Source organism: Arachis hypogaea, chromosome 5 (assembly GCF_003086295.3).
Source record: "Arachis hypogaea cultivar Tifrunner chromosome 5, arahy.Tifrunner.gnm2.J5K5, whole genome shotgun sequence".
Lineage (NCBI taxonomy): Eukaryota > Viridiplantae > Streptophyta > Magnoliopsida > Fabales > Fabaceae > Arachis > Arachis hypogaea.
Genome location: NC_092040.1, coordinates 36,672,895 through 36,685,432, shown reverse-complemented (window position 1 = coordinate 36,685,432; position 12,538 = coordinate 36,672,895). Strand labels below are relative to the sequence as shown.

Below are 12,538 nucleotides of genomic sequence, written 5' to 3'. Positions count from 1 at the left end.
TGAACCTTAAAGAATCATATAGTAAAAAAAAAAAATTGATAAAAACAATAGAGGAATTAGTTCACAAACAATAAAAAATGACCGATTCAAATGTTAAATTATTTGCTTCACTAAATTACCACATACTAAAATCATACTTTCACACTCACAAACCCATATTATTATTATTATTATTATTATTATTATTATTATTATTATTATTATTATTATTGTTCACTACAAGAAAAATATCCATTCAGCCACACTTTTTTTAAGCTACATTTGAAAAGCGTAGCCTATTCATAGAATAGGCTACGCTTTTCTCCGTGTTGCCTTTTTATAAGAGAAAAGGATACACAAATGCGACATCATTTAAAAAGCGTAACCTTAGGTATTATAAAAATTACTTATAAAGCGTAGACGTAGGTTGATATCTATAGGTTCACTTTTCGTATCAAAGGAGACGCTTTTAAAGAGTAGCCTATTTATTAAGTTTTGGGTGCGCTTTTGAAGTGTTTTCTAATATATTAATGTATACTTAATGAATTTTTTTTTTTAAGAAGCCCTCCCCTCCTTCAGAAACCCGTGCCTTGCTCCCTCTCTTTCAGAAAGCTTCACGCCACCACCACTCACCGTCGCCCTTCTCCTTCGTCTTCACCTTTGCTCACCCCACTCACCGTCGCCCTTTTCCTTCGTCTTCTCACCTTCGCTCACCACTCACCGAGACATTGAAGCTCTTCTCTCTCAAAGAAAAACCCTAGCCACTGCTCTCTTCTTCAAGCTGTGTCGCCGCCGTCAAATCTGGTCCAGCCGCCGTCCCCACTCCCACTGCTCCAGCGCCGTCGCAGCTCGTCTTTATCGTCGCATTACGTCGCCTCTGTTCCACGGCCGTTGTCTGTTCTAATTCCATCGCCTGTGCTCCACTGCTCCCTCTCCCTCAACTCGGTTTGAATTCTGGCCCTCATCTGAGTTTGAATTCTGTCTGTTATTATTTTTTTCTTATTTTTATTGTGTTATTGTGATTTAATTGTTGGTGTTGTTGCTGTGTAACTTATAATTGCTCCTGTTGGTGATGTGAATCTGAATAACAGAGAGTGATGACATATTTATTCTAAATCTGAATAGTATTGTTTAAGAGAAAAGCAATAATTAGAGGACATGTACTAAAAATTTTATGTTAAATCTAAATAATATTGATTCTTTCTTCCTTTGTTAGAGGCTATTTCAATAGTAAATAATGCATGCTGGGCTATTGGAGAACTTGCAGTTAAGGTATGTTAATGTTCTAATCACACTCTTGCAGTTATCTAAACTGACCAAGAGTTGAATGGCACTCTTGTTAGACATTAGGCTTTGGATATCTTTGAAGAAATCATTATTGCTCCAGCTTTTTGTTTTGGAATAGATTCTTATAACTTGGCATTAGAGTCTCAGCTCAAATATTCTAATCACACTCTTTCATAAAACTCGCATTCATGTATAGTTTCTGATTGTCTTCTTGTTTATTAGGGACTCAACAAGTCACTCATAGAGGGAATAAAGAGGGAAGAGAGGAATTGCTTGTAGTGTTACAAAGCCACATTTAGATCTTGAGGGTGACAATGAGGAGGTACTTTCAGTTTGCTTTGGGTTGGATAATTTGTGAGTTGGTTAATTTGTTGTAACTGTCAGGTTTGTTAGAAATCAGAAGTTAGTTTGTTTCAGATTTTGACAATTTACTGCACTATATCTATTAGACTAGCATATGTTATAACAGTTATTTTAGTTTCAGAAGTTAGTGTTGATTAGTTTCAAATTCTGATCATTGTAGAACTTGATAGGAAGAAATTTGATTCAATAGCTGTAATCTTGCATGTTTCTAAATTCTAAGTGGTCGGTTCAGTCCCCTATTGCAGCTCTTTTCCATTTCTTGAAGATAAGTATTGTTCATAAGTATAGCAATGGTCGTACTAATAAGGTGAGTTGCAGAAGGATCTAAATGTGGGTGTAGATGGTGAACTAGTGAACTAGTGAAGTCAAAGTTTATCAAGTGATTGCCCTAATATTGAATATTGAATGGCAGGGTCAACAAGATTTCACGTTCAGAAATCAGAGGAGGAATAGAGGGCCATTCTCTGTCTGTCTCTGTCTGTCTCCCTCATGAATTCACAGACAGTAGAGAGAGGGCAAGGAACAGAGGAATAACCAAAGCACCAGGGAGCAAAAACAGGAGCATTCTTCAAGGTTTTGGCTCTTCATCAACCATAGCACCAAGAGAAAGAGAATGATGGCCAAGGAAGGAGCTGACTGAAGCTTAAGAGGGAGCTGCGTTCCACTCACCCAACTGTTCTTCGAGTTTCTTTGCTAGGTGAGGACAGCGACTTCATCTTCTTTCTTTTCTCCTCTAATTCAAAATTTTGATAATTCTCTTGCTCCATTTTTTTCAGTTTATTCAATTTCTGTTAACACAACTACCACCACAAGCAAAGAGAGGTGAGTGATTTTCTCTCCTCTGTGTTTAATTTGGTCGAATGGCCTTGTGAAATGTAACCAAAATTCTGGTTCTTGGAACGGTTAAGGTTTGGGCTCAAGAGAAAAACAGGGACAAGTCTTGTGTATTTGATCAACAAAGAGGTAAGGGTTAGAATAGTTAGATATTGATTTTAGTTGTATTTGGTGATTAAATGGCAGAAACCTTTCCATTGAGTATGCTTATTGACCAGTCAGCTGCTTGATTCTTGGATCTGTATGTGAATGATTGTTGCTTTCTTAATCAGCACTGTTTACTTTGTAGTGGTAAATGGTAATGTTCTAATAAACAAAAATCAAGTACTAATGGGGACTATTATTCATTTGTCTAGAGTAGTTTACTGATTTCATGTTAATTATTTTTGTTGCATGTTAATTATTTGGCTTGGAACCACTTTCCATGTACTTGGCTTTCATGGATGAACTCATGAAAAACGAATTGGAAAAATGGTCAAAGATGGGGCGAATTGAGTTGCTGACTGAACTCAGAAGGCTTACATTCAAGATCATCATCCACATTTTCCTTGGCGCCTCCAGCACTTCTGTTATGGAAGCTTTGGAAAAGGAATACACTAAGCTTAACTATGGCATGAGAGCTTTGCGCATTGATCTTCCTGGTTTTGCATTCCACAAAGCCTTCAAGGTGCATGCAGGATGTTTTTCATTTTAAATAGAATCTTTTTATGTTATATTATACATATTTGACTAATTATATATATGATCTGTGATATTCAGGCTAGAAAGAATCTAGTTAGCATATTTCAAAATGTTGTGAATGAGAGGAGAAAGGAGAAGTTAGAAAATCCAAACAAAACAACAAAAGATATGTTGGATCAACTGATTGATGCTGAAGACGAGAACGGTAGGAAATTGGCTGATGATGAAGTGATTGACATTATGATAATGTATTTGAATGTTGGACATGAATCTTCTGGACACACTACCATGTGGGCTACTTTGATCCTTCAACAGCACCCTCAGTATTTCCAAAAGGCTAAGCAAGAACAGGAAGAGATCGTAAAGCGGAGGCCAGCAAATCAGAAGGGTATGACAATGAAGGAATATAGGCAGATGGATTTCCTCTCTAAGGTGATAAGATATATTTTTACAACTTTCTTATACAAGCTATGTTATCTTGTGTTAAGTAAAATTTCATATTTATAATTATAATGCATCTGTATGTGTAGGCAATTGATGAAACTATGCGCTATATTACCTTCTCTTTAATGACATTCCGGGAGGCAAAGCGTGATGTCAAACTGAATGGTTAGTCCCAATTGTTTCTGTAAAATTATATTTTTTGGTTCTAATAATGGTTATTATTATTGCTTAGATACATGTAAGAATGATGAAGAGTGATGAATCATTTACATTTTGATATATGGTGTAGGTTTTCTTATTCCCAAAGGTTGGAAGGTTTTTGTTTGTTATAGGGCTATTCACCAAGACCCTCAGGTTTATCCTAATCCAAGGATATTTGATCCTTCAAGATTCGATGTAAGTATTATATAATATACTTTATAATATTTTTGTACATGCTATTCTCAAATAGGAGTTAGATATATGTAGCATTTCAGAAACAAGCCAATCAACCAGGGTAAACAGAATCTATATATAAACATTTTTTTATTGCTGTTATGCTCCCATATAATTCTCATATAGTTTTTTTATTATGGTTATGAAATCTGGGTTCTGATTTTCTGGTCTTCTGAAGGATAACTAAATGAAAAATATCCATTTTTGAACTGTGGAACACTAATGAAAACTAACTAAATGTACTACCATTTTTTTAAGCAAATTCGTTATTTTTTAGAATTTTATTTATTTACTGATATAGCTTTTGTTTTCATAATGGCCATAAGCCCATAACCTTTCGTTTCTTACTCTCTCTTGATGACTTTATATTATCTGATATGCCTTTAAGATATCATTCCGATGAATACTTTTAACTTTAATTGTTACCAACTTATTTTGTTCTATTTTTGGTCAGATCTCAATGTTTTCCAATACAAATTTCTGGTTGGCCATTGGAGTTAATGGCTTATGCTTATTTAGCTGTTAGTCCTCCAAGCATGATAGCGCGATCTGAAGAGGTATGAACTAAACTAACTTTTCTGATATTGTTGTAGAACTCAACTAGTGATTCTTTTGATAGATGGCTGCAGCAGCATCAAATAAAAGTACTGCCAAGAAAGATTCGAGATATCCTGAAATAGAGGAGCAAGCATTGTGCGAATCCAGTATATCAAAATACAACAATAATTTGTAATCCTCTTTATATTCATTGATACATGGAAAGTAGTAGTTTAGACATGTTTCATTTTTTTTTACTCTATTGTTGAATGATTGTTCAATTGGATAGTTGGATCCATTGTTTTATGTACTAATATATTGTAACATTACAGTGCTTGTGAATCTTTAGAATGTATTTGCTGTCTTTTGCTAGAATATTTTTTAGTTTAATATAATTGTGTATTTATTTTTATTTTATAATATTTAATTTATTTAATTAAAAATACATAATTATATATATAATCATATTATTAAATATTATGTTGTACAAAAAATTATTAGAATTATATATATATATATAGAAAAAAAACAATGAGGGACCTAAGGCTACACTTATATAGAGTAGCTATAGTATACAAAAAAAGAGGAATCTAAGGCTACGCTTATAAAAAGTAGCTATGGTATACAATATGGCTACGCTTTACAAGTGATGTAGTAGTGTTAAAAAGCGTAGCCTATTCTAGAAAAATGAAAGTTGAAAAGCGTAGCCTTTGGTTCTGGACAGCATCACTTGAAAAGCGTAGCCTATTCTCAAAAGTCAAAAGCGTAGCCCTTGGTACAGAAAAGCGTAGCCTTTGAGAATAGGCAACGGCCGAATAGGAATCACTCCAAAAAGCGTAGCCGTAGCCCAAAAAGCATAGCCATAGCCTAAGGCATCATTTTTTTTTCACTTTTGGCTACACTTTTCAAGTGTACCTGAATGGGTGTTTTTCTTGTAGTGGTTGTTGTTGTTGTGGTTGTTATTATTATTATTATTAGGTGATTATTATAGTGTTTAAAAGTATTTGTCTAACTTATCAAAAAAATTAAAAATTAATATTTAATTTTAAAAGAATAAAAATAAATAATTATTAAATATTTAAAAATTATTATAAAAATAAATTAGACAAAAATTAAACACTAATAAATATCATAAAATTTACCTTATTATTATTATATGAGAGAAAAAATCACACTGCATTTGAGTTATGAAATGAACATCCCTTATACTATTTAGATGGAACCATCCGAGTAAAAGGGATAATAAACATCTTCTTGAAAAATTAGTTTAATTTTTGGGTTCACCAAGAATCGAACTCTTGACCTTTCAAATCTAGCGCTTTAATACCATGTCATGATACCACTCATTCCAAAAGCTTCGGCTGATGGAAAAATGTAACACTAATAATTATATCTCTAATACTCCATAAATTTCCATTGTACACATTGTATAAATATTTCATTGGCTCCTCATACTTTCCCTTATCGATATTATTATTATTATTATTATTATTATTATTATTATTATTATTATTATTATTATTATTATTATTCAAAATTTTAATTTAATTTTTCATTATATTTTTTCATTTCATAAAAAGATTTGATAAATGCTATGATGCTTAAGTTATGGTGTCTAACTTACTAAAAAAAACAAAAAAAATAATATTTAATAAATTTTTAATATTTTATTTTTATTTTATATATTTTATTTTTTACCTATAAAAATAAGTTAGACGTACAATTTAAACACAACAATAAAAGACACCATAAAATCTACCAAAAAATTTTTAGACATCGTATATAGTTATTGAGATATTAATTTCTAATTAATACTTGTTCAGATGAATGATATTATTCATTATTAACATTACGTCTTTACTTAATAGATTTTTAATTTATATCTAAAATTAAAACTACAAATTAGACTCATTCCACCTAACTACAATTATAAAAATGAACTCCAAACATTTTCCTAAATTCATCAATGTCAAAAATATGTTATGTCTTTTATGTCTATGAATTAATAATACATTTAAAAAAGATCCAATCATATTTTATATGCAACAAATTTAAAAATAATATAATTTTTATGGATTGTGAAATCAATTACCGCCATCAACAATTTGTCAACAAAACAAATCAATCATAAAGAGAATAGTCCAACCAGACTTAAATGTATTGCTTTATAATTACACATTATATAGAATTACATATCACATAATAAATAAATAGCGTATGAATTTTATCTAAATTACACATTAAAAACATTTCTGCTTAGTTCTTAAAGGATCATATAATTTCTAATAAAGGCAAACATCTTTAAAATATTTGTGGTCCATAATATTTCCTAAATTTTATCTATATAAACAAGGTTAATGCTACGGTAATGAAAAAATTATTCTTCTTCAGCTGCTGAAGTGATGTGAAGGAGCCATCTGATTGACGCGTGTGATATTGTTCCCCGGCCATATAAAAATATTGGTTATTCGAAAGCAGATGATGCACAGTTAATATCGCAGAAAGAGATTAATTAGGTAAAAGTTTTTTCATACCTAATAATGATGATTATGACGTTGAATTTTTTTGTGCATAACTAGTATAAGATTTTTGCTATATTGTGAAGTAAATTTTTTGTTCGTTTCTTGCGCAGAGAGTTAAAATTTTGATTTGTTGGAGAAAATAAAAAGGTTTTTGGTGAACATGATTCTTAATTATTGAAAGAGGTATATATATATATATATATAATAGGGTAAAAAACACAATTAAATCAAGGGAGGAAACTAGTTACAGGAATAAGCCAAACTGAAAATAACTTCACGAATCAGCCAAATATGTTCCTATGTAATTCGAACTAGCTTGGTTCGAACTACATTTACATATAATTCGAACCAACCTAACTCGAATTATTAACGAAGACCTCATGCACATAATTTGAACCTACTTGGTTCGAACTAGGAAGAGCATAATTCGAACTGCATTGGTTCGAATTACACATGTGAATGCTTCCCCAAGTAATTCGAACTTGGGTGGTTCGAATTACTCAGAAGTTGATGCAATTACTAATTCGAACGGGGCTGGTTCGAATTACTAAGTTTTCGGCTATATAAGGAGTTCGAATCACCCTCATTCGAACCACTTCTCCATTCCCATATCCCACCAAATCCCAGAGAAAACGACCCAGATTTGATCCGACAAAGACTCGAACAGAATACTCAGTCGATGGGGGACGATCCAGCAAGGCTGTATCGGTTGGACGGAGTTGCTCATATAGCTGGGGTCATCAACGACGAGGTTAGTGGATAGAACACATTTTTGCGATCAGTTTATCTGAGTTAGTGGTTTTGCATGTGGTTTTAGTGGCGGTTTATGTTAGTGGTTTATCGTAGTGGTATTGCAAGTAGTTTATTTTAGAGGTTTTGTATGTGGTTTTAGTTAGCGGTTTATGTTAGTGGTTTTTTTAGTGGTTTTGTTGATGGTTTATGTTGGCGGATTACTTTTGGTGGTATTGGCAATGGTTTATCATGTGGTTTTATGTGCGGTTTATGATAGTGGATTTGCATGTGGTTTTCGTAAGTGGATTAGCTTCCGGTTTATGTTAGCGGTTTAAGCATGTGGTTTTGTTGGCGGTTCAGTTTAGTAGTTTTTATTAGTGGTTTACTAGGTGCCTTTGTAAGCGGTTTAGGATAGTATTTTTCCTTTTGTTTCTCGTAACTGGACTTCTATTTGGTTTATGTTAGGGGTTTAGGCATGTGGTTTTGCAACTGGTTTGTTATATTGGTTTCGAATGTATATTGTGTTATTGGTTTCGATAAGTGGTTTCTGTTATTAGTTATTTTTGTTACTGGTTTTCTATGTGGTTTTAATAATGCGGTCCATGTAATGCCCAGCCACAGAGATGCATCAGGAGCATGCGGCGGTAACAGGGCATGCGACTCGATGAGCGGTATGTGCCGTACTTGCAGATGGCCGAGTTATACCATCTAGCGAGGCTGAACGATAAATGGTTCCGGTTAGATGAGCCCCTTGTCAGTGCCTTCGTGGAGCGGTGGCGTCCTGAGACGCACACCATCCATATGCCCTTCGAAGAGTGCACGATCACGCTTCAGGACGTGGCGTACCAGTTGGGGTTGGCAGTGGACGGGCGTTATGTTAGCGGTTGCCTTACAGATTTCCATATATATATCGAGGGTGGACGTCCAGCTTGGGTGTGGTTCGAGGAGTTGCTTGGAGTGATTCCTCCTCCGAGCCAGGTTCAGAAGTTCGCAGTAAATTGCACCTGGTTCCAGGAGACTTTTGGAGAGTGCCCCGAGGGAGTCGATGAGGAGATTATGCGGCGCTTTGCTCATGCCTATATCATGATGTTGTTGGGCACTCAGCTGTTTGCTGACAAGTCCGGCAACCGCATTAACATCAGATGGCTTCCCTACATAGCTAGACTTGAGAAGATGAGTTCCTACAGTTGGGGGTCTGCAGCATTGGCATGGTTGTACCGGTGCATGTGCCGAGTGGCAAACAGACATGTGGTGAAGTTAGCGGGTCCACTTCAGCTACTTCAGTCCTGGATCTTCTGGCGCTTTCCTAGGTTTAGGCCTGCTGGGTATGATACGTGCAGCTGGCCTTTGGCATCGAGGTACCCTACTCAGACTTTTCTATTTCAAGTTAAAATAGCTAATGTTCATGTACGCTTGTACTATATTACAAATATGTCATACTTTTAATTAGAAATAACACCCATGTGCGATGCAGGTGGTCAGGTTACAACCCTTCCGGTAGCGAGAAGGGTCCTAGAGTGCAGATGTGCAGACTGAAGATAGAGATGTTACAGTCCAGGGATGTGAGTATACTTCTGGTTACTTTTATTTAAATAATTAGACTTTATGATTTTGTAGAAGGAGTTGGCATGACAATGTTGTAATTTTTGTGCAGTTTATCTGGATGTCGTATAGCTCCCCTGAGATACTACAGGTTGTGCATCCGGAGGCGTTGGAGCCTTGACACACGGCGGTGTGGCGGTCTGTGACATCACTGATATACTTTACTGTTATAGAGTGGCATCAGATAGATAGGGTTCTATCACAGTTCGGCGGTGTCCAGCCCCGTCTGCGTCCCGCCCTAAACATCGACTTTCTGATGTCGAAGGATGGGAGAGGCGGTGATCGTTGGTTCCCGTCCGCTTTGCAGCATTGGCATCTTCATTGGGAGAGCCGTGCGGACTACGTCTTTCGATTCGATGTTGTTGCGGACCCTGGACCGTCGCACACCTTCCTAGATTGGTGGAGTTAGCATGGAAAGAGGTTCTTGTCACCAAAGATGTATTTGGGGGATTTGAGGTGCGTTCCTATTCCTGTGGAGGCGTCACAGAGGGGTCCTAGGCGAGTTCCTGACATGGATTGAGTTGACGACGTCCCTGATAGGCGTCGGGTTGAGAGGAGAGCTCGAGTCGAGACACGACGGAGCCAGCGTGAGTGGAGGTGGCTAGACCAGGCTATGGAGGAGGCTGATGAGGCAGGTATGGATGGTGGTCGAGGACGAGGGCATGGAGGCAGACGGAGGGCGCCTGTTGCGGGGCACGGCGATGGTGATCTTGGTGACGTGGCCGGTGGGGGAGGGGCTGCAGTCGGGGTTGTTAGTTCCCATCATGACGGGCATGGTGGAGAGGGGTACGCTATCGGAGATCCCTCTGCCCATGGTGAGGCTGGACTTGAGGAGGGGCCGCTCCGAGATTACTTCATTGGTGTTCTCGGTGACGACCAGACACTTCAGGAAAGTACACCATGGGTGAGTCCGAGCAGCACATTTTCAGACTTCCTTGCCGGTGTTGGTCTTGATGCGGATTTTGGTGGATCACACTTCCTCGATGAGATCAGTGCCATCATGCAGGAGGATGAGGCTGCCCGTGGGCAGGGTCAGATGACGGGGACACAGGCACCGTTAGATGTCGATCTGAATGAGACTCCCTCCGTGCCTCCTCCTGACTATTTCGCTTTGGGTGGTACCCCAGCTTCGACATATACTGCTGGGTCACATTTAGTTTCCGGGCCGTCTTCATCCCGACCATTACATGTCCAGCCTAGGATACCTGCACAGCCAGCCCCGTAAGACGAGGAGGATGAGATCGAGGATGAGGAGCCGCTTATCCGGAGAGGTCAGAGGACACGGGTTCCACGACGTTGCTTCACGGGGTCGCACCTATTTAGATGATTTGTATGCCGTGTTGAATGTTACCTATCTTCATCTATGTATTTTGTTATCAGTGTCGCTTCGTAGTGATGATTAGATTTTTGACGGTTCAGAATTTCACTAATGAAATCTTGTTATAAAGTATAGTCTCTAAACTAACAATAATCTTTTCATACAAACATTTGTTTGTCACAAGTACAAACCCCTAAAATCTATAAACCGAAGTATTTAAACCTCGGGTCGTCTCTCAAAGGACTTGCAGGGTAGTGTTCCTGTTATTAGTTATGGACTTGTCTATTTTGGGGTTTTAGATGAGAGACATGGAAAGTAAATGGAAATGAAATTTTATTAACAAAATGGTATTGGCAAGGTTTGATGGTCGAGGACCTATATCATTATCACTAATCACAATTATGATAGTTGCAAGGATCAATCCCACTTAGTCATCCTTTAACTAATAGCAAAGGAAAGTCAAGTGAGTTATATCAATACAAGTCCATAAATCCTAGCTTCCACTAATTGAATTAATGAAGGCTAGAGTTAATGGCTATCAACTATCAATCATTTGGATATTAGCAACTCAAGAGTTCCTAAGTTATCTTCCCAAGCCAAGAACATAAAATTCTACTCTAACATCCTCCCAAGCATTTCATCAAACACTTGGAGGGCACAAAAGAAAAGTATAGTAAATCACAACAATTGAATGCAAAGGATTAACAACAACAATCAAGGAAATCACAATTATCATGAATTACCTCAAATTACATTATTGAAAGTAAACAAAAGAACAAAAATATATTCACAACAAAGTGAAGAATTATAAGAATTGAAATACAAAACTAGAGAGAAGGAAGAAGAGATGAGTAGGAATTGATAAAGGAATAGTAAATCAAAGCATGAATTAAACCTAGATCTAAGAGGAGAGGTTAACCTAAACTTAATCCTAATTCTAGAGAGAAGTGAGAGCTTCTCTCTCTAGAAACTACTTCTAAACTAATCCTAATGTGTATGAATGAACTAAAACTAAGCTAGAATGCAAAAGTGAATGCCTTCCCCTTCAATCATTGGTCCTTTAAAGTGCTTTGGCGCCAAAATTGGTTATGACTGGGCCCCACAGCTTCCCAGAAATCGCTGGGCACATTTTCTATTTAAAACTCACGTGCGGCCTTCGGCGCGGACGCGCACGGTACGCGTACACATCCCTGGCCAATTTCGCAATGTGCGCGCCTTGTGCGCGTGCGCGTCCTTGGCCGAGATAAGTTCTTTGACTTTTTGTGCTTCTCTCTACTTGCATGCTTCCTTCCTTGCTCCTTTGATCCATGCCTAGGCTATTTCAACCTGAGATTACTAGCAAACACATCAAGGCACCTTATGGAATCAATGATGAATTAAAATTACAAAATTAAAGGTTTAAAAAGCATGATTTTACATTCAAGCACAAATACGAGAGAGATTACAAAACTATGCTAATTCATAGGCTAAATGTGAGAAAAGGTTAACAAAATGCTCTAAATTCAACACAAGATAAACCCTAAAAATGGGATTTATCAACCTCCCCACACTTAAACCTTAGCATGTCCTCATGCTAAAATAAGAATGAACTAAGGGGTATGATATTTATTAAATGCAACTAAGCTACATGCAATCTATCTAAATGCAACTACCTAAAGTGAATGAAAATGCTTGGTCAAACAAATCAATTCCCAAGAAAACATGTGTAAGAACAAGAGCTAGAGCAATAGGAACTAAGTCCAAACCACAATTGCATTGGATTATCAAAAGAATTATAAACTTGCATGAATATAAATGATAGTGG

General features: G+C 36.7%; 1 protein-coding gene across 8 annotated transcripts; it reads left to right on the top strand.

Moving 5' to 3' along the window:
* Positions 1 to 493: 493 nt before the first annotated feature.
* Positions 494 to 4,935, top strand: LOC112801238 (ent-kaurenoic acid oxidase 1). 8 transcript variants are annotated; one of them, XM_072237115.1, is made up of 12 exons: positions 537 to 924; positions 1,196 to 1,251; positions 1,489 to 1,588; positions 2,042 to 2,326; positions 2,406 to 2,451; positions 2,538 to 2,592; positions 2,945 to 3,130; positions 3,223 to 3,576; positions 3,675 to 3,753; positions 3,878 to 3,984; positions 4,478 to 4,580; positions 4,643 to 4,935. In XM_072237115.1, the coding sequence occupies exons 7-11, from the start codon at positions 2,945 to 2,947 to the stop codon at positions 4,547 to 4,549; spliced, it is 798 nt and encodes a 265-aa protein (XP_072093216.1). In that variant the 5' UTR covers positions 537 to 924; positions 1,196 to 1,251; positions 1,489 to 1,588; positions 2,042 to 2,326; positions 2,406 to 2,451; positions 2,538 to 2,592; the 3' UTR covers positions 4,550 to 4,580; positions 4,643 to 4,935. The 8 variants fall into 8 exon arrangements, with proteins under 8 accessions (XP_072093217.1, XP_072093221.1, XP_072093222.1 ...); XM_072237116.1 differs by lacking the exon at positions 1,196 to 1,251 and having other exon boundaries at positions 494 to 924; XM_072237117.1 differs by lacking the exon at positions 2,538 to 2,592 and having other exon boundaries at positions 567 to 924.
* Positions 4,936 to 12,538: the final 7,603 nt, after the last annotated feature.